The 22620-nt window shown below is 44.6% G+C and overlaps 2 protein-coding genes and 1 long non-coding RNA gene across 3 annotated transcripts in view; 2 read left to right on the top strand and 1 right to left on the bottom strand.

Moving 5' to 3' along the window:
* Positions 1-3961, bottom strand: part of ANKRD24 (ankyrin repeat domain 24) — a 39661-nt gene extending 35700 nt beyond the window's left edge. The window contains exon 1 of the mRNA XM_034404352.3: positions 2696-3961. The gene's annotated coding sequence lies outside the window, so the exon portion shown is untranslated. The remainder of the gene's footprint in view (positions 1-2695) is intronic.
* A 6475-nt stretch (positions 3962-10436) lies between these two features.
* Positions 10437-20820, top strand: LOC132709072 (uncharacterized). The gene is made up of 2 exons (XR_015734164.1): positions 10437-10829; positions 15634-20820. It is a non-coding gene; the product is annotated as an uncharacterized LOC132709072 (long non-coding RNA).
* Positions 10827-20820, top strand: LOC148116319 (uncharacterized). Its single transcript, XM_087893513.1, has one exon. It carries the CDS (start codon positions 11036-11038, stop codon positions 13082-13084), a length of 2049 nt encoding a protein of 682 aa, XP_087749639.1. The 5' UTR covers positions 10827-11035; the 3' UTR covers positions 13085-20820.
* Positions 20821-22620: the final 1800 nt, after the last annotated feature.

Below are 22620 nucleotides of genomic sequence, written 5' to 3'. Positions count from 1 at the left end.
ATTGACTTTGCTTGTCAGGAGGTCGCAAAAAGGGGATTGGGTGACCCCCCCCTGGGACATTGCGACCGTCATAAATATGAGTCAGTTGCCAAGCGTGTTTTGATCATGTGACTGTGGGAAGGCTGCAACGGTCGTTAAGTACGAAAAATGGTCATAGGGCATTTTTTAAAATGCCGTTGTAACTTTGAACGGTCGTTAAATGAATAGCTGTAAGTTGAGGACTACTTGTATTGCTTCGGCGTACAATCATTTGTTCATTGGCCTTTCAAAGTTACAACGGCACTGAAAAAACAGACTTGCGACCATTTTTCACACTTACGACCCTCGCAGCATCCCCACAGTCATGTGATCCAAATTCAGACACTTGGCAACTGACTCACACTTATGACGGTTGCAGCGTTCTGGGGGGGGTCAGTGATCCCCTTTTGCAACTTTCTGAAGAGCAATGGAGAAGCCAGATTCACTTAAAAGGCCGTGTTACTAACTTAACAACTGCAGTGATTCACTTAACCATGGTGGCAAAGAAGGGGGTAAAATGGAGCAAAATTCACTTAACAACTGTCTTGCTTAGCAACAAAAATTTTGGGCCCAACTGCGGTCAGAAGTCGAGGACTGCCTGTTAGGCATTGGTCCTCAAGGCGTCAAGTGATGGCCATATCTAGAAAAGGACAAAGGAAAGTATCTTTTACAAGTCACAGCTCTGTGGGTTCTAGCTAATACAGGTTGTCCTCGAATTATGACCGTAATTGAGCCTAGCAATTACTGTTGTAAGTCATGATGGGTCTAAGGTAGTTCACCAGACCTATTTTTACTGCCTTCTTTTACAGTGGTCGTTAAACAAACGTGGTTGTAAAGTGAACAGCATGGTCATTAAGTGAAGCCATTACAGGTAGTCCTCAACTTACAACAGTTCGCTTAGTAACCATTCAAAGTTACAACAGCACTGAAAAAAAAGGACTCATGGCCATTTTTCACGCTTACGACCGTTGCAGCCTTCCCCATGGTCCCGTAGTCCCGTGATTTACATTCGGATGCTTGGCAACTGACTCACATTTATGACGGTCGCAGAGTCCCGGGGTCACGCGATCCCCTTTTGCGACCTTCTGACAAGCAAAGCCCATGAGGAAACCAGATCCCCTTAACAACCGTGTGACTAATTTAACAATTGCAGTGATTCATTTCACAAACGTGGCAAGAAAAAGTCGTAAAATGGGGCAAGACTCCCTTAGCAAATTTCTCGATGAATTAATTAATTTTGGGCTCCATTGTGGTCGTAAGTTGGAGTGATGTGGTGACTTAGAGGTGGAGCACTTGCCTCACAATCAGGAGGCTGCGAGTTCGATCCTAGGTAGAGGCAGATATTTCTCTCTGGGCACGATGAGAATATATATCTGCTGAACAAAACTCCTCATTGGCGACAGGAAGGGCATCTGGCCAGGAAACACTCTGCTAGCTCCATTCAGTTGCCCAGACTCCACCCCGCAAGGGATTATGGGGTTGTTAAAAGAAGATATTGTGGTCGTATTACTGGTCGTTTTGCCAGTAACCAGAATAAAACTTCCATCAAAAACATCGGGATGTGGTGAAAATGGCTATAAATTCCAGCCGGTTGCCAAGCAGCCAAAATATCAAAACTTCAAAACCGGGTCATAAGTAGCTTTTCAGGGGTCTGTCATAACTTGGAACGGCTGCTACGCGACTGGTCATTAGTCAAGGACTACCTGGTGGGGAATGGGGCTGAGGTCAGATGGCCGAAGCTCTTCGCCGGCAAGCGATGCCAAGAAAGATAGTAGCTTAGCCCAGCGCTGAAACCAAACTCTGCCACCCAAAACATGGCACTGATTCTCACAGGGTGCTTTCCCTTTTCTGTTCTGAATCTTCGACCCTCTCGGTTGCTTAGGGATGGGGGGGGGGATCCTCGGAGGCACCCCCTTGCTCGTCACCTGGGATCTGCAACCAGGAAATTGGATCTCGTGTTTTGGTCTCAGAAGATCCTCCGCCTCCGTCATCCCCTCGTGGTTTAATTAGGATCGAATTTTCCATCCCGTCAGAAGATGGAGACGGTGGCTCCCATCCCTTCATCAGGTGCGCCTCTACGGAATCCGGTTGTTTATCCAACAATCTATAAAGTTTTTATTCAATTTTTTCTCCTTTTCAAACCCTGGGGGAGTGGAGGAAATCTACCCAGTGAAGTTTTGGCTTCAGTTCGTTTAGTGACCGTTCAAAGTAACAATAACCCTGAAAATTGTGACTTAGGACCGTTTTTCATGACCTTTGCAGCATCCCCACGACCAGGTGATCGAAATTCAGATGCTTGGCAACTGCTTCCATATTTATATTTATATTTGGTGTCCTACTTTAGAACCGTCATAATTTACAACAGTAATTGTAAATAAATATAAATATATTTATATTCACAATTACTGTTGTAAATCATGACAGTTCTAAAGTAGGACGCCACCTATATTTATATTATTTACATTTATATTTATTTATATTGATATAAATATAATATATTTATATGCCCTTTTGCCACCACCTGACAAGCAAAGTCAAGGGAAGGGTAGCCGGATTCACTTAACAACCGGATGACTAATTTAATAACTGCAGTGATTCGCTTAACAACGGTGGCAAGAAAGGTCGTAACATGGGAGCAAAACTCACGTAATTGTTTCGCTTAGCAACAGAAGCTTACCTGTGGTGATCTCTCGGGGTGGGGTTACGAGCCGGTCTGGTCTTTCGGGACTCGATTTGGCTGAAGTCCCATGGATATTCTTGGGCTTGTGTTTTGATGCAGGTGTGCACGGTGGCAAAGGTGTGTTCTTACAGTAGGTATCACCTGGCTGCAAAATGATTTCAGAATATTCCTGGCTCCTGGTCGGCCTCAGGTGGGGAGGCAGCAGCCCCACCAATTGGAGATCTGTACAGCGGGTGGTGGGGTGGAGATAACCCAGCTCTTCCTCTTCCTTGAGAATTAATTAGTTACCTGTCGCAGGTAACCCAACTCCTCTCCCAGGTAATGTAGCTGATACCTTTGCAGTTGTCTTGCTGTTCCGCAGAGCGCAGAAGAGGCCCAAAGATAATACATTGCTCTGGGCCCCAGTAAGGTTTGAATTTCAGGTGCGCTTGCAAATTGCAAAAGAATATAAGTGTACGGCAGTACAGGTAATCCTCGACTTACGACCATTCGTTTAGTGACCGACGGCACTGAACAATGCGATTTAGGACCGTTTTTCACACTTATAACCATCGAACAGCCATCCCCATGGTCGCGAGATCAAAATTCACAAGTTTGGCAACTGGTATGGACTTACGACGGTTGCAGTGTCCCGGATCAGTGTCACATGATCCCCTTTTGCGACCTGCTGGCAAGCAAAGTCCACGGAGAAAGCTGGATTCACTTAACAACCGTGCTACTACTTTAACAACTGGAGCGATTCAGGAAGGAACAATGGTGGCAAGGAAGGTCGTACGATGGAGTAAGGTTCACTTAACAACTGTCTCGCTTAGCAACAGAAATGTTGGGCTCTATTGTGGTCATACATCAAGGATTTCCTGTATATCGCTATGGGGTCCCATAAGGGTTGAATTGCAGGTGAACGCCAAATTTCAAAAGAATATACTGTACAGCAATAGAGGCAGTCCTTGAGTTACGACCATTCATTTAAGAGACATTGGAAGTTACAACAGTGCTGAAAAAAGTGATTTACAACCAGTCCTGGCCATTTCGACCATCCCATAGTCTCAAAATTTGGATGCTGGGCCAATGGAAAGCATTTGCAACAGCTGCAACTTCCTAAGGTCATTGGTGAGCTCCCCAGCCGGCTTCTGACAAGCAAAGCCAATGGGGGAAGTTGGATTCGCTTAATGACTATCTGATTCGCTTAGTGATTCGCTTAATAAATGTGGCAAAAAATACAAAAAGCCACCCAGAGCAGTGGTGAAATGTAAAATTTGTTACTACCGATTCTGCGGGCATGGCTTGGTGGTGGTGGTGGGGGTAATATGGCTGAGTGGGCGTGGCCAACTTTTTTTTTTTTATTTTATTTTTAAAACCATTTTTTCTACAACCTCTGGCTGAAGAGGTTGTAAAAAAAATGCTTTTAAAAGCCTCTGACGATCCCAGCTGAGTTGCCTGATCGGCAGAGGCCTTTTTTTAGAAAAAAATGCTTTTAAAAGCCTCTGATGATCCCAGCTGAGCTGCGCGATCATCAGAGGCTTTTTTTTTTACTTTTAAAAGCATTTTTTCGGCCAAAGAGGTTGTAGAAAAAATGCTTTTAAAAATAATTTTAAAAAGCCACTGATGATTGCTGGGCGATGTGGGGGGGCAGGGATTTTTGCTACCGGTTCTCCGAACCACCCGCCTCCATCGCTACTGGATCGGGCAATTCGGTCCGAACCGGGAGCATTTCACCCCTGACCCAGAGTTATCGTGTGGCAAGATGGGTGGCTAATAAATTTTACACATAAATAAATCATAAACAAGGTTGTGAATTTGGATCTGATTCACTCTACAACCAACAGATTTAACCACAGAAATTCTGCTCCCAATTATGGTCATATGTCAAGGATTACTGATGCTTTGTGGCTTGTTCCCAGTCCCTGCTGTTCAGAGATAACATGCCCTCAGTGGGGAGGTTCTTTAATTCAATCAATCAGAATAGAACTGGAAGGGATCTTGGAGGTCTTCTAGTCTAACCCCCAGGACTAGGTGGAATATGCGGAAACTAGCAGAGTCGTTTTAATCATTTTAAACTGGGTTAGAATACATTCACTTAATATTACACAACAGATCCATTAATCTATCAATACTGTTGGGTGCATCCTCCTCTATCAAATTGTTTCTTTTAATGAGCATTCTGATTGGGTGATGGGTTCCTTCTCTGCAGCCAATCACAGGCTCCAACAACCTCTGCCCACTGTTGCCCTTGGAAAGAGGTTTACAAATTTGGCAATTTTTAAGACTTGTGGACTTCAACTCCCAGAATTCCCCAGCCAGTATTTGCTAGCTGAAGAATTCTGGGAGCTGAAGTCCACAAGTCTTAAAGAAGAGCTGTGGCTCCTTGGGACGGGCCATGCCTGTTGTTCTGAATAAGAACAAAATTTAAAAAAATGCTATCCTCTGAACCATAAAAGAGAGCCAGTTTGGGGTAGTGGTGAAGGTGCTGGCTTTAGATATGGAGACGATGAGTTCCAGGCCTGCCTTAGCCATAAAAACTCACTGAGTGACTTTGGGCCAATCATTCTCTCAGCCAAATCCACCTCACAGGGTTGTTTTTGTGGGGGAAAATAGGAGGCAGGAGGTATGTGTGTGACTTTGCTGCCGTGAGTTCTATATTAAAAGGCAGGATAAAAAACTAATATTATAATAATAATAATAGCTGCCCAGTAATTATACCTCAGAGGAGGGGAAAAAGGCGGGAAATATGGGCATTCCGATTGGGTGATGTTTTCCTCCTCTGCAGCCAATCACAGGCTGCAGCAATTTCTGCCCACTGTTGCCCTTGGAGACTCCCTCCAATTTCTGAGGGTTTTTGAAGGCGAAGGTGGCAGAAAAGCTTGGAGGCTCAGTGGGACAGGCTGCTCCTCTTGAGGCTGAGAGGAAAAGGAGGAAGGCCAAGAGAATAACAGAATAGTGGAATAGGAAGGGATCTTCTTGTCCAACCCCCTCCCCAAAGCAGGAGGAGAGCCTATACCATATCAGACAAATACTTGTCCAATTTCTTCTTAAAAACCCCCAGTAATGGAGCACCCACAGCTTCTGAGAGAAAGTCATTCCACTAATTACGGTAATTATTCTCACTGTCAGGAAATTCCTCCTTAGTTCTATCATGGAAAAGGCATGCTTCCCAAGTCCTGCTAGATAGCAATGTTGAAAGGAATTGTGCCTACTCTAGCTAACAGAATAACTGAGTTGTTTTCTGGTCCGGCTTTTCTGATAAAACCTTAAAGTTACACAATAACAGAGTTGGAAGGGACCTTGAAGATCTTCTAGTCCAACCCCCTGCTCAAGCAGGAGACCCTATACCATGCCAGAAAAATGGTTGTCCAATCTCTTCTTAAAAACCTCCACTGATGGAGCAGCCACAACTTCTGGAGGCAGGTAGTTCCACAGGTTAATTATCCTCACTTTTAGGAAGTTTCTCCTCAATTCCAGGTTGCTTCTCTCCTTGATGAGTTTCCATCCACTGTTTCTTGTCCTGCCCTCTGGTGCTTTGGAAAATAATTTGACTCCCCTCTTCTTTGTGGCAACTCCTCAAATACTGGAAGACTGTTCTCATGTCTCATGAGGAGACGTAAGCAGAGCGCTATGAGGAGGGTGGCAGCGGCAATGGCGGCCTCCAGGATGACTCCACAGTCGCGTAGCCCCGGAGATCGGGCGATTCACCCTGCGGACCGCCCGAAGGAGGTGAAGGAGCCAAGGGCATCGGGGGAGTCAGACGGAGCTGGACGGAGGGAATCGTCTACAGCGACCCAAGCCTCCCTTTGATGTTACGGCAGCTGGAAAAGGGATGGGCTGCTGGTGGGGATATGGGATGCGGATGGTGACGAATCCGGCACCTGGAGGCATGTAGGCCACATTAAACGGTTATCTAGCCCAGATTCAAGGATTGGGGTGTATGGCCCAGCGGTTAGCTGAGCGGAAAATCCCCTAAACGGACCTGACTGGAAAAGTGTGGCAGAATTTGCCCTGGAGAAGACGGGTAGGACTATAGGGGGTGACTTGGTCCGGAAAATCAAAAGGAGGTTGGGAGTGATAGAGGGGGATTGATGAATTACCATCCGGTCTCCCCCTTGGATTCGCTCCCCTCCTTATGAAAAATGCCCCCCCCCCAATTGCTGCCTGGACACTCTATTAGGTCGGCCCATTTTTCCATCTTGTTGACTCTAGAACGTTACTATCACCCACCTGGATTTTTATGTTTGATCTCTATCTCCTCCTGCTGTTGGCTATTTTATTCCTGCCTCCTGATTATCGCCTTGTGGCCTTGGCCTGGGGGAAGGGAGCTTGTAGGCTGAAAGGAGAAGCTGAAAGTCCAGGTCAATGACTGCTGTTCCGTCTGCAGGAAAAGAGTGACTTCTGTTGGACTATGACATCCAGCCGCTGTGAGAGAGCGGCTGTGGCCATCTACCTGCATTGCAATTATTTGACCTGGATGCCCCACCACTGTGAGAGAGTGAAGGGGCCCCAGCCTCCTCATGTTCAGCCATATTGCCATCTCTCACCTCTATGACTATCGCTGACACCCAGAGTTCCTCTCTTCCACCTCATCATACCTGTATGGCCTATACCTCGGCGGATCTGCTTGCGCTGCGAGATGCCCCCTCTCGCGGCAATGGCCTTCCACGTTATCGAAGGCCTACCTTAAGGACGGGCTTTGGAGCCCCGAGAGGTGGTATGTTTTAAAGCGGGGATTAAGGGGTTTTTTAATTAGGGCTTTTAATAATTTTTTAAGGGGAACTGGGAGGACGACCAAAGCGGATGGGGGGGGTAATCTACCAAGGTAGGAGCCGAGCCCGGCACGGAATAACAGTTTGGAGGGTGCAGGACGAGGGAATGGGAAGGGGGCAGAGGGCTATCCTAATGAGGGATGTACCATCAGCATGGTGGTTGGGAGGGGTAGATATGGCAGGAGCAGGGGACCATATCATATGTTGGGGGTGTGTCAGTGTTTGAGAGCAATTGCGCGCCCTGGTCTCCAAGGCTCCTCTCGGATACTAGGTGGCTCAGATACTCAGGACCTGGGCCTGCGGCTGATGCTGTGCAACGCCAGGTCCGTGGTAAACTCAATCTTTGATAATAGGACCCATCTGCAACACAATAGCAACAGAAACTCACCACATGGCACCTGGGAAGATTACATCAGCCAGCAAGGCTAGCTAAGACCCCCCACCCCCTGGGACTCTGACACCTATAAGGATACTCTTTTTGGGGCCCAGGAAGTTCAAAGCCAGCGAGAGCATAAAACCCAGGGACTCGCTGCATCTCGCCCCTTTTTTCTGCTCAGGAACTGAAACCATGTGATCCTGTCCACCATTAAACCATCTTTCCAAGCAGTCTCCATGTTTCCAGTGTCTTTTTCCCCACTTGGAGCTGAACCCAGAAGGATATTTCTTCCTACAATATAAAGTAACTATGTTAGTTAACAAATAACAAAACCCATCTTATTTGCCCCTCACTGGTCGGATCTATTTACAATTTGGGACTCTTCCTAATTATTTTACTGCACTTTTCACTCTTACTCGAAGTTCCACCCGTGGTTGGCTGTCTGTTTCCATAGGCACTGAATGGCTACTAGCTATCTTTGTCCTGGAGATTGTTCTGTCTCCTCTCTATCTCTCTATCTTAGTTCTCTTGAAAGATGTTAAAGCAAGTTCGAATTAGATGCATTTTTAACCCAGTCAAGGCCCTTGTTTCTGGAGAGTTGATAACAGATTAATTGCTTCTCCTGCCAGTTCTGGTCTCAAGCAGAGAGAGAAAGAGGCCCCATACAGGAAATTAGAGAGAAAGAGGCCCTTTACAGGAAATTATTTATTTTATTTATTTATTTATTTATTTATTGAATTTCTATACCGCCCTACTCCCGAAGGACTCAGGGCGGTGCACAGCCATGAAATAAAACACATAGATATACAAAATTTAAAATCGAATAAAATGAATTAAATAAATTTGGCTGAATTAATACCCAATTTAAAATACCCATATTTTAAAATCCATTAAAAATTTAGAATTTACACTTTAAAAGGGAGAAGATTTAGGCGAGGCCAGCTTGATGAAACAAAAGCGTCTTCAACTCGCGGCGGAAGGTGCGCAGATCCGGAATCCTCCGTATCTCTGGGGGGAGCTCATTCCAGATCGTCGGTGCCCCCACAGAGAAGGCTCTCCCCCTAGGGGCCGACAGCCGACATTGTTTGGCCGACGGCACCTGGAGGAGCCCCTCTCTGTGGGAGCGTACTGGTCGGTGGGAGGCTGTTGATGGTAGTAGGCGGTCCCGTAAGTAACCAGGTCCCAAGCCATGGAGCGCTTTAAAGGTGGTAACCAGAACCTTGAAGCGCACCCGGAAGACCACCGGGAGCCAGTGCAGCTCGCGCAGGAGAGGTGTTACATGGGAGCTCCATGTTGCTCCCATAACCACCCGCGCGGCCGCACTCTGCGCCAGTTGGAGCCTCCGGGTGCACCTCAAGGGGAGCCCCATGTAGAGAGCATTACAATAGTCCAGACGAGAGGTGACGAGGGCATGAGTGACTGTGCGTAACGAGTCCCGATCTAGAAAGGGACGCAACTGGCGAATCAGGCGAACCTGATGAAAAATCCTCCCGGTCACGGCTGTCAAGTGCTCTTCTAAAGACAGCCGTGAGTCCAGGAGGACGCCCAAGTTACGAGCCCTTTCCGTGGGGGCCAATGATTCGCCCCCAATAGCCAGCGATGGTGCCAGCTGACTATATCGGGACGTCGGAAACCACAGCCACTCGGTCTTGGATGGGTTGAGCCTGAGCCCGTTTCTCCCCATCCAGATCCGCACGGCCTCCAGGCACTGGGACATCACTTCAAGGGCATCGTTGGGGTGGTCCGGGGTGGAGATGTACAGCTGGGTGTCATCAGCGTACAGATGGTACTTCACCCCGAAACCACGGATGATCTCGCCCAGCGGCTTTACATAAATGTTGAACAGAAGGGGCGAGAGAACCGATCCCTGCGGCACCCCACATATAAGGGGCCTTGGGGTCGATCTCTGCCCCCCTGTCAACACAGACTGCGACCGGTCAGAGAGAAAGGAGGAGAACCACCGTAAAACGGTGCCTCCCACCCCCAACCCTTCCAGCCAGTGCAGCATGATACCATGGTCGATGGTATCAAAAGCCGCTGAGAGGTCTAACAGGACCAGGACAGAGGAACAACCCCTGTCCCGAGCCCTCCAGAGATCATCAACCAACGCGACCAATGCCGTTTCCGTGCTGTACCCAGGCCTGAAGCCCGACTGGAACGGATCTAGATACGACGCTTCATCCAGGTAAAAGAACATTTAAACACAGCTCTCCGTGTGGCTATACTAACTCTAAATAGTTTAAACAAAGGATATACCTTATATCAATGTCTTTCCCTAAGCTACATGGTACTCTACATTATAGAAGATTACAACTCATTATATTGTATCCCATGTTAACTTCTGACCTTGTTAGCTCAAGCTTTATTAACTCTATATGTCTTTATTCTGATAAATAGTAATAACTTTAAAACATCCCCTCCAAGTTGCAAGGAAGCAGGATCTGTGGGTTAAGCAAAATTAGCAGGCGTTGCTAATAAATGAAAAAACAACCAGCTTTAAAAAGGGGTGGGGGGAACTAGATAAGGGGTGGGGAGGACTATAAAGGGAGGGAAATTTCAAAAAGGGGGGAAACTGGGCGTTCCGGAAACTTTGTAAACTGTGTTTCTCCTCAAATAGGATGACATGGGAGGGACTTGTGCTTCGGGCCGAGGGGATAAAATGCTCCTGAAATCTACTTTTGCTAGCCACCCCACTCTCGCAAGAACGTATTTTACAATAGAACTGCTTGCTGCTTCACTTAATCACCCTGTCTGACTAGTGAGGGCATTTCTCACAAGTTTGGTGGGGGCTCCTCCGGGATTTTAAAAGTCACCGTGGGGAGAGGGGGGCCAATCCCCCCTCCCCTTCTGCCAGGGGTCGTCCATTTCCTCTGACTGACTGAGATCCCAGGATACGGTCGTACTAGTGATTCAACATCAACCAAGAGGGGAGTAGGAGAAAATAAGTGGGCACCCCAGCCAGCAATCAGACGTACATGGACCACAGTAAGAAAAATTGGACGTAAGTGTTGCCTTGGTGGTTGGGACATTTTGTGAGACCCTTGAAAGTGTGTGTGTGTGTGTGAGAGAGAGAGAGAGAGAGAGAGAGAGAGGTGCAAGTAAGTACAAAGTGAGTGCAGAGTCTGGATCCTTCGGTCTGTTCTTCCTCGAGGAAAACAGCCTGGAGGAAGGACGAAGTGTAAGAGGACAGAAGAGAAAAGAGACATAATGGGAAACGAGGATTCTAGGCCTGAGGAAGACAAAGGGGAGGTGGAGCCAAACATCCTGCCCAGCATCCCTCCGGATAGTCCATTGGGGAGGATGCTGAAGGATTGGAAAAATAATTCCTGCACCAGGTACAAGGATAAAAAGAAAATGATTAAGTATTGTTCGGTATGGACCAGGAAAAGCATTAGGCCACCCACCGTCTTCTGGCCGTGGTATGGCTCGGAAGAGGACTGGCTATGCCAGACGCTGAACACCTACGTCAACAACAAGAAACCTTTCTCCCAGGAGGAATCAGAATATGCCTCCTGTTGGAAAGGAAATGGCTATGTTGCCCTGTTGGATGACCATCCGAGGACCACGATGGGAGTTCCAAAGGAGAGAAAGAAGGGACCCAAGACTTGGGACTCTTTGCCCACAACCCTTTATGGACCCCAGGGTCAGGAACATGAGGAAGCCCCCAGTTCGGCTGTGCGTTTAATAGACCAGGCGACTGTGGGACCGTCGGTTCCTGTAGAACTGGAACCAGAACTGGGTCTTAGTGGACAATCTCTTCCAGGCTTGAGAAGGGAGGTGGGACAGGGTAAAAAGCCTTGGGAACCCCAGGATTCTTTGCCCCCGCCCCCTTATCAGGAACAGGAGGAAGCCCCCAGTTCGGCTGTGCGTTTACTAGACCTGCAAAGAGGTCAGGTGAATGTGGGGCTCTCGACTCCGGTAAAACCGGAAACATGTTTTAGTGGACAATCACTTCCAGGCTTGAGAAGGGAGGTGGGACAGGGTAAAAAGCCTTGGGGACCTCTGGATTCTTTGCCCCCACCCCCTTATCAGGAACAGGAGGAAGCCCCCAGTTCGGCTGTGCATTTACATCCAGGCTTGAGAAGGGAGGTGGATAAAAAGGGTGTCCGAAATGTTCCCTTCCCGGAGAAAGATAAGGAAACCTCTTCTGTGGGGCAGGGCCAATCCAATGAGGAAAAGTTCCTTCTTTGTGAGGAGCCAATAAGCAATAGACAAGTTGCATTTGTCGATGTGCCCTTGACCAGCAGTGACGTTAGGAATTTCAAGCAAGAGATGAAACCGCTCAAAGAAGATCCCATTGGCCTAGCGGAACAATTGGATCAGTTATTAGGGCCCAAGCTTTACACTTGGACCGAGCTGATGTCGATTTTAAACATTCTCTTTTCGGGAGAGGAAATTGGCCTGATCAGAAAAGCAGCCTTAAAGGCATGGGAGAAACGCCAGACTGCAGGAGTTGGGGTCACGCCGGCAGAGGAAAAAGTCCCTAAGGTGAACCCTGGGTGGGTCAGTACGAATCCACTTCACATAACTTATTTGGGAGACTTCAGGAACCTGATCATCCAAGGAATCCGGGAGGCTGTTCCAAAAAATCCGTTTGAGATATCCCAGGGAAAAGAAGAATCTCCGTCAGAGTTTTTAGAAAGGCTGATAGATCAAGTGAGGAAGTATGCCGGCATGAATCCGGAAGACCCTTTAACACAGATTTCCCTAAAAGTTTATTTTGTGACACAGGCCTGGCCAGATATCCGAAAGAAAATTCAGGAAATGGAGTACTGGAATGATAAATCCTTAGCGGTCCTGCTCAGAGAAGCTCAAAAGGTCTATGTAAAAAGGGAAGAAGAAGAAGAACAGAAGAAGGAAGAAGAAATGTGTGCATCCCTTGTAGACCAAGTTGTGAAGCAAAGGATAGAGGAGCCAGCACTGCAGAGAGGAGGAAGGGGGGGAACGTGGATGAGAGGAAGGGGGGGATCGTGGATGAGAGGGAGAGGAAGAGCCCTGGGGCGAGGTCAGGGCCAATTTTGGCAACCATCCTGGCCGACCTCGCAGGCAGGGTTTTTCCATAGCAGAAGGGGTGGACATTTTCAGTGGGGCTGCCCTGAACTAAATCAAAAGGAGTGGGACGAGAGAAAAGTCAAGACTGGTCCATTAGGAAAGGATCAATGTGCCAACTGCAGAGAAAGGGGGCACTGGAAAAACGAATGCCCTAGAGGAAGGAGGGGGAAAGAACCAGCTAAACGGATGAATTTTAAGAATTAGGGGTGGGCGCACTTGTTTTCTGGTCCAGCTTTTCCGATAAAACCTTAAACTTACACAATAACAAAGTTGGAAGGGACCTTGGAGGTCGTCTTCTTCTTCTTTTTTTTTTTTGAAAAGATTTTTTTTTTATTTTTAAACAAACATACATAAAACCATCTTCAATTGCAAACAGTGTGTCGGTTGGTTACAAGTCTTTTGTACATCATTCACCAAATTCATAGCTTACAATTTACAATTTATCTAGATTCTCGTATCATCGACCTAATATATATCGATACATTGTTATCCTCATTAATCGTTTATTTGGCTATGACTATTTCTTCCCTCGTATCATTCAAAGTATTCTAAGGTTTGAGTGAATTTTTATTATAACTTTCATTTCGTCCTCTTAAATCTATCCAGTAGTCATACATCTATATGTTATACTTCACATAGTTCTACAATTCTTGTATTGTGAAAATCTCTACCATATTTCATTTCCATATTTTTTTATCTAACCATTGATAGAATAGGTCCCATATCTTATAATATTGTTTATCTTCTTGTTCTCTAATTTCAAATGTCAATTTGCTCATTTCAGCACATTCCATTATTTTCTTAATAATGTCATCCTGCATTGGTATTTTCTCATTTTTCCAATTTTTAGCAAACACAATCCTAGCCGCTGTTAATACATTCACAATCAGATATCTCAATTCTTTATTATATATATTATATATTATACTGGACTAAAATCCACACATGGTTGAAAAAATGACAAAAAAAACATATAGATTTTAAACCAGAGATTTTTTTATTGGGGATTATACCTGAAATATATAATAAAGAATTGAGATATCGGGACCTTGGAGGTCTTCTTGTCCAACCCCTTGCTTAGGCAGGAAACCCTACACCACTTCAGACAAATGGTTGTCCAATCTCTTCTCAAAAACTTCCAGTGTTGGAGCATTTACAAGTACTAGAGGCAAGTTGTTCCATTGGTTCATTGTTCTAACAGTCAGGAAATTTCTCCTTAGTTCTAAGTTGCTTTTCTCCTTGATTAGTTTCCACCTATTGCTTCTTGTCCTGCCTTCAGGTGCTTTGGAGAATAGCTTGACTCCCTCTTCTTTGTGGCGGCCCCTGAGATATTGGAACACTGCTATCATTTCCCCCCTAGTCCTTCTTTTCATTAAACTAGCCATACCCAGTTCCTGCAACCGTTCTTCGTATGTTTTAGCCTCCAGTCCCGTAATCCTCTTTGTTGCTCTTCTCTGCACTCTTTCCAGAGTCTCCACTTCTTTTTTACATCGTGGCGACCAAAACTGGATGCCGTATTCCAAGTGTGGCCTTACTAAGGCCTTATAAAGTGCTATTAACACTTCACGTGATCTTGACTCTATCCCTCTGTTAACGCAGCCTAGAACTGTGTTGGCTTTTTTTTCTGATAAAATGTGTGTCTTTGGGACATCTTACTACTACAAAAGTGGTGATTAGTGCCGCTTAATGTGGGTGCCAAGGAGGGGAAGGGGAACCTTAATGGAGAACCAGTCTGATTTCACAGTTATGGCCACAGGCTACAAGGCTGGAGAGTACTGGGAGTTCAAATCCTGCTTTGACCACGAGGGTCAGCTGAGTTCTTTTGGGCTGGTTGATTTTTTTTTTTTTCCTTTTCTTCAGCCCTAGTGGATGGCTTTGGTCAGCCACTTCTGTAAATTTTAATGGCCATTTTTTCCTGTTTTATGCTTTGACAGCTTCATTCTCTGAAACTAAGATAACTGGTTTCTGAAACTCTGAAAAGTTTTGTATAAGTTTTGTATTTTTACTCTGCCTGGCTCGGGGCAGGGGAAGGCAGTCGTTTATTTTCTTAGCTACCTTTGATGTTGTTTTGATGTGCTCCCCCAAGAATGATTTGAATATTATCAGTGAAGCCTGGGAGGCTTTACCTTTTAAAATCCTGAATGTGTTATTTACAACAAGTTTAGTAAATATATCCATCATCTGTCTGACTGTCTGGCCATATCATCTGGGCGAAAGGGGGAAGAGAAAGAAAAAAAAATTCTGATAGAGCCTCCATGGACAAGTATAATCTATCTGACACAGGACAAATTATTATTTCCCTCCCCCCCTTTCCCCCCCCCCTTTCCTCCACCTTCAGCTGTGGAAGGAAAAAATACATTCTTGTGTAGCTTCCCAGCTTTGTAAGATCTTATTCTGGGAATTCTTAAGAAATTGGAAAAGTGACTTTTGGGCAGTAAAAAGGACTGAGGCTATACAGGTAGTCCCCGACTTACGACCACAACTGAGCCCCCAGATCTCCCTTGTTAAATGAGACATTCCTTAAGTCATGTTTGCCCCCATTCTACCACTTTTCTTGCCAAAGTTGTTGAGTGGATCACTGCAATTGTTACCTTAGTCAGACGGTTGTTAAATGGATCCCCTTTCCCCATTGACTTTGTCAGAAGGTCGTAAAAAGAGGAATCACGTGGGCCCTGGGACACAGCAACGGTCGTATGTGTGAACCGGTTGCCAAGCCTCTGAATTTTGACATCGCCAGCCCTTTTTTTTTTCAGTGCCGTTGTAACTTTGAACGGTCCACTAAGTGAACTGTCGAGGACTACCTGTAGTCGATTTACAATGACCAAACAACAACAACAACAACAACCACAAAGTGGAATGGGAGAAATACCCCCACTTGGAGACGAAAAGATATCTTTCTTAAGAATTATATTCTGGGGCTGTCCTCTTCTCTGTCTCTCCTCAGAAATAAATGACGTTTTGCTCCATGGCCACCATTAAGATTTTGCAGCCTACACAGCATCCAGCCTGGAGAATGGATCCTTATCCAAACTACGTCCTGGAGGGGAAGGCGCCTTTCCAAGGGCTGCTGCTGACTCCTGAGGCAGCTGTTGGGACTGCTGGAAAAAGGCTGGACTCCTTACACACCAGATTGAAGGGACTGGCCGGAGCTCCACAAGCAGAAAAGTGGACACTACAGCTTTCCAGTGACTCCCGTCTCCTGAGAGAATAAAATAATACGTTTGCTTTTAGGGTACAGGAGGACCCATGGCAAGAAGATAACTTTATCTGGACTTTTTAACCTACAGGTGGTTTGTTCTCGGGCCACAGTTTACTGAATGGCCATATGGGTTAAGCATAATGGCATCGAGGGATTTGGTCCTTGGTTTAAATAAATATCCTATTTGGTACTAGAAATATAGAACAAGGTAGGCTTTTTCAGGAGGCAACTGGACTTTCTGGATTTTTTTTTCCTTTTGAAGACGTTTCACTTCTCATCCCGGAAGCTTCTTCGGCTCAGACAGGATGGTGGGGAACGGAAGGATTTATATTGGGAGGAACCCCCTTTGAACGGTGTGGGAATAAGGAATGGATTTCCAGAGGAAAAAATTGCAAATTTCAAGAACCAGGTGACTCTGAGGACACAGACAAACCTCCAAGCGGCCTCAACGACCGTCGAAAAGGATGCAAATGACCAGCTTTGTCTGCAAGGAGTATAAAACCCTTCCATTCCCCACCATCCAGTCAGAGCTGAAGAAGCTTCTTGGAGGAGAAGCGAAACGTCTTCAAAGGAAAAAAAAAAAAAAACCAAAATCCAAGAAAGTCCAGTTGCCTCCTGAAAAAGCCCCTTTGGGACCTTGGGTGGAGAAGAAAGTTGGCAGTGGGTAGAACAAGGCTAGGGCAAGACTGTAAGAAAGTGGGAAGGCCATTTCTATTTTCAACAGCATCAAGATTTTCCTGAGAGGTTCTGGTTATTTAGATTAGGGGAGGGGAAATAAACCCGAACTATTCTCTGCTCAAATAACAGAAAAACAAATAATTTCAGCTGAAGGAAAACTATTGGACAAAAAAAAAAAAAAAAAAGGCACTCCATGCCTTACATTGCCCCAAAATCTCTCCCTTACAGGGCTAAAATTTAGTACCTGGTGGTATTCTATGTGGTGTTTGTGGTACAAGGGAATAGGGAACGGGGATTACGACTGGAAGTTTTTATTTGCTCAAAACTTCCATAAACCTGGCACTCTTAAAATAACAGTTGGAAGGGACCTTGGAGGTCTTCTAGTCCAACCCCCTGCTCAGGCAGGAAACCCTGCACCACTTCAGACAAATGGTTATCCAACATCTTCTTTAAAAACTTCCAGTGTCGGAGCATTTACAACTTCTGGTGGCAAGTCGTTCCACTGGTTAAATTTACTATTGGAATTAACTACAGAGCCTCAGGTGACCAAATTCGACGGAGGCCATTTAATAAATTGTGGGGATTTGAGCAATCAAAAGACAAGGAAATATGTGGAAAAAATATAAGCGTGCAAAATGTATTTTTTTCCCCTTTGGGGGAATGTATGGTGGACAACAGAGGCTAAAGGATGGATTTCTTATCCTAACTCAGGAATAGCAGAGTTTAAGTCTAATTCTATTCTTATTCCATCTACTCTACTCTACTCTACTCTACTCTACTCTACTCTACTCTACTCTACTCTACTCTACTCTACTCTACTCTACTCTACTGACCAGATGTTAAATAAAACATTTCCTTGCTTAGGAAACCCTCTGCACCACAGTGTGGGGAGCAAGCATGCAATATAAATCAGCCTTGACTGTAAAGAGTGTGAAGCAAATCAATAACACTCTGTATAGTATGGGGATCGATACAGCAGGAAAACTTCCTTTGGGGGGTTGTTTCGCGATTGTGGTGGTTAAAGCCAAAGGGATGACTAAAAGCCAAATGCTGAAGATTTAAGGATACCACAGCAGCGACTATAGTGGAAATAGACAACTCGAGACAAACTTTTTTGAAACCGAAACTGGGTACGTAAATACAAATGCCTGGGTAAAATGAGTGAAATGTATGGTAAAAAAAAAAAACCCCAGAGGTTTAAATAAAAGCAATTGCTATAAATGTGGCCCTGGTGGTCCCCTTTCCCCTTGGATGGGCCCCAGTTGGTATGACGCGTATATTATTGGCTCTTTATTAACATGGAACGGCCTGGGGAAATGAGAGTGGTAGTAGATCTGTTCCTCTCCTGTTTCCACCAGTAAAAGGCCGGGATGTTATTGAAACCACACTTGTGTTCTCTGCAGCCTTTTTGGAAACCACACTGCATGCCTTACCAGGCGAGGTATGGATTCTGCCAAGAGGGGAGGAGAACTGGAAACCTGTAGATGTAACCACCGCAGCTGAAAGGAGGAATGGCTCCAGACGGAGCATTCCTAGAGCTGACTTGTGGTAGTATTGTGGGGGTAAGATACTAAGGCGTGTACTTCCCCCAAATTGGACAGGGACCTGTGCAACTGTCCAATTGGCTATCCCACTTACCCTGGCATTTGAAGAGAAAAAAAAAAGATATGGTAATAAAGGAACATAAATAGAATAAAAAGAGATGTTTCAGGAACCTCCTTAGAGGATGGAGTGTACCTGGATGTCGATGGGGTCCCTAGAGAAGACCCTGATGAATATAAAGCCCGAAAGCAGATCGCTGCTGGGGTTGAATCATTATTTTGGTTTAAGCAAAAGGAAATTGTTGTGGTTTCCAAAATAAATGCTTATATGTGCCGGGTGGAAAAGTCACTGCTGATATGATATTAGATAAGCAGCTGACAGAAACCACAAGTAGAGGAAACACAAAGAGAAAATAGAGCAAAAAGTAGGTTATGCTTAAACTCTGAAACTGAAAAATGTGCACAGGTGTTGGGGTATATTGTCTATTTCCACTATAGTCACTGCTTTTTGGGGGGGGAAATAGGTACCATATAAAGGAGATGATTTTGATAGAATTGCTGTGCCAGCAAAAGGGGGAGGCGAGCAAAGCTTGTGTAAGGGGATAGAAAGCTGATGCATGCTTCATTGTGGGTCCACCTTGTGTGCGCCCGGTGTTTGCAACTACGTGAATAATCTCTCTGCTGTTTCCAGGTTATTGTCTCGTGTAGTTCCACTGGCAAACCGGTACTGTTTCTAACAACTATAAATAAGAATATAGATGGGATCAATTCTATCTACTGTAACCAACAGAGATTTACCAATTACACAAAGCAAAGCAAAACAAAACAAAAATTAATTAGCAAAACAATTAGAACGCCCCCACCAGATATTGTTTTCAGTTGTTACATAACATTTTGGCTTTCTCACATGTTCCACCCTGGAGTTCCCCTCCAAAAGTACCCTCTAAAAATGTATTCATAATTGTTTGTTATTGTTCTTATTAATTGGACACTTAGTCTTTTCCTCCTTTTTCAATGGAGTTTGGGTCAGCCTGACCCAACTTGGAATGAACTAAAACTTCTATTTCCTCAAAACAGGCGTCACGGATCCTACTCAGAATAATGTGATTACTCATATCCGATTCTGATTAATGTTGGAGGGGCTAACTCAGGTTATATGAAGTTTAAATAATGGAGTTACTTAGGTTATATTTTTTACAGAAATAATTCATTTTTCTCTCACAAAGGATGCTGTGAAGGGCATAGCTGCACAATTTGATGCTACCAGTAGAATATGCCAACTGGGGAAAACAGAATGGCTCTAGGCCTGATATTGGTAGGGAAAGGAGGAGTGTGCATGTGTAATGCTGGGAGGCAGCTTTTATTTTATTCCAAATAACACCTGATGGAACAATCACCAGGTCCTTACAAGGTCCCACCACTCTGGAAGAAGAATTGGCTTCAAAAACACAGCGACTTTATAGGACGGGATAGCGCCAAGGTGGGTGGGCAGGCCCAGCCGCTGTTCAGAACTACCTGTTTGCCCAGAACCAGTCCGAACCAGCAGCAGCCCACCTCTGGTTATATTATATTCTTTATTTACTGGTTTAGAGTTAGTATTTTAAAGTATAGCCACAATATTACATAGCTAACGCACAGCCACGATTGACCGATGCGTGACCCCTGGACATACCAGCTCCTGGCTTGAGATACGTACCAGGTACTGAATTGTACAGAAAAACAAGATAAGGGGAATGCCAAGAAGACGAGAACTGAAAGGAGTTGAAAGGGACGAGTGCTTAGCAACATAGGTCTAACTAATCTTACACGTTTAGGTAGAATACTATATAAGATATAATCTCCTATATAAGGTAGAGCACAGTGTAGTTTATGAAAGACATATGATACATTTAAATAAGGTATATCCTTTGTTTAAACTATTTAGAGTTAGTACCTTAACATATAAGTCACCATTTCCTGTAAAGGGCCTCTTTCTTTCCAATTTCCTGGGAGGGGTCTCTCTTCCCCTCTTTTTCTCTCTGATCTAGAGACCAGAACTGACAGGGATGTAGCGCAATTAATCTGTTATCAGAAACAAAGAGTAGTCAAGTCAGGCCTTGACTGGGGCAAGAACGCATATCCTCCTCTCTCAAATGTTGTTTTTTGCTTAATTAAGTTGCTCTCTCGAATGTTGCTTTCTCTTAATTTTTAACTATGCTATAATTCTTGTGTAACAAGGTAACTATCAAAGGGGTGAGACATGGGGGGACGGTTTTGATTCCTTAGGAAGTTTGGGTAACCATAAGGGCTTGACTAATTTTATACATTTAGGGGTGATAGTAGATTAATAGGCGGCCGGAAAGCATGTGACTGAACCAGACCTATTAACTGGGCCTGGCTAGGAAGGACTGGTGGCCGGTGAAAGGGATGTATAAAATATGCTGGGATCTGTAACTCAGTGTGGGCTTCTGTCGCTGTGCCAAGCCCAAGTCCCACCAGCTCTTTGCAAACTGCTTTTCTTAATAAATCTTACTTCTGGTTGACCCAAGTATTGTGTGAATTTGTTACGCACGTATAGGAACACATGTTAGGAATGCGCCAAAAAAAAAAAAAAGAAAGCAACAATGGTGTTTAAAACAAAAAGGGAAGAATTGTTAAGAAAAAGCAATAAAAGCTAAATGTTGTTTTTGCAGCTTTCATATATTTTTAAGGAACAGTAAGTATTAAGAAATGCAATAGGACTTAGAATGTGTAGGAAGTTAGCGCCCACCCCTCTCCTAGAAGAATGAAATATTTTAGGAAATATTAAAAAGGCAGAATATATTTCCCTGGATGAGAAATGGAGAAACATCTTTTAAAGACAAAGCAGCTCCCACCTTCCTGCCTCTCTCCCCCTGAGCTGGGCTAGGATCCGATATTGGGACAAAGTCAAATATTATAATTCTAAATCTTTGGTCAAGACAGAAGTGCCTCTTCCGTGCCAAGGTGCTAAGCTGGCAAAAGGTATTTGACGTAGGTACAGAATTGTAAAAGGGGCAAACTGACCCTAAACAGATACATCCTGTTGTTTAATGTTTATTGCACCCCAAATGTCATGCATATCCCTGGATAAGGGGTATTGCTTCCTTTATTGCCCTTGAGGCGTCTCCTCCTGTTATGTCTTGAGCTCCGGAGCAGAGAACCTGAGTATGTGAGAAGAAGATTGTTATTTCCTTTCCCAGAGATAGATGAAAGGGCAGCTTTTACGTGTGAAATGTATCACTCTCTGTAATAATTCTGCCTTTAAACTGTATAAATACATGGCCAGAAGAAGCCATCAGCATTCAGACTTTTTGTTTGCCTTTGGGCTGTTTGAACCGTGCACAATAAACTTTTTCCTGCATTGAAGTGTTGTGGATTTAATAAGACAAACACAACTTTTGGATTAATCAGACAATTTATATATTGCGCAATAGGTTCAAAGCTCTGTACATGAAGCGTTGAACAAAGACAGAAATTAGGTACAATGGTTTTATACCCTTCTAGACAAAGGATTCTGTTAGGTCAGCAATTCATATGGTCCTATACATTTGTCATTTTTAATTGACATTTCCTAATTACTGAGTTTCTTTGCAAAAGTTATAATTCTTTTTGTAGATTACTGAAGCATAGACTCAAATCATCTTCTGACGATAGACAACTTTTAACTCATGTGGATCCCCTTGACCTAACCAACCTTTAAGCTGTATGTCATTAGAATGTTCCTTTCTTCTGACAACTTAGAGGCCTCCTAGAGGAACCAAAAGGATTTTGGCTGAGTTTGTACTTTTTCCAACCGGATGCATTGCTTTTTAGAATAGAGTGAATAGAAAGTTATCCAGTGGTCATCTATCAGAGCCCGTTTCATTTACATTAGAAGAGCTTCCTAGTCCCGTTTCTTTTCCTGCAACACCCCCACCCTTGTCAATGGGCTAGAGGCAGAAACCCAATCCCCCCCCTTTGTCAATGGACCATCATCTGCAACACAATAGTGTTGTAGGAAAGACAGGACTAGGTCAAGCTCTTCATTGTAGGAAAGTTTATTTGCGCAGGTTCAAACAGCAAAAGCAAGCAAAATGTCTAAACCCCGAAGGGTTTACATAAGCAGATATTTATACTATGGAATACATAGGCGCATTCAGGGGCGTTATACAGGACATATATGGTAAGATAGGGAACTGAAACCGTTCCTCCAGACATTGGGGGTGAGAAAATACAAAAAAGGGAGTTTCATATGTTATCTTCATGTGACATCTGAGACAGCATATACAGGGAATAACAGGATGCATCTGTCTGGGTTGGTAAGATAAAAATACATTCAGGCT

Source organism: Pantherophis guttatus, chromosome 1 (assembly GCF_059756535.1).
Source record: "Pantherophis guttatus breed Tessera chromosome 1, ASM5975653v1, whole genome shotgun sequence".
NCBI lineage: Eukaryota > Metazoa > Chordata > Lepidosauria > Squamata > Colubridae > Pantherophis > Pantherophis guttatus.
This window is presented reverse-complemented; position numbering and strand designations above follow the sequence as displayed.

Excerpts from the sequence above, each read along its gene's own strand:
- LOC148116319 (XM_087893513.1), top strand. The coding sequence starts at position 11,036 with ATGGGAAACGAGGATTCTAGGCCTGAGGAAGACAAAGGGGAGGTGGAG.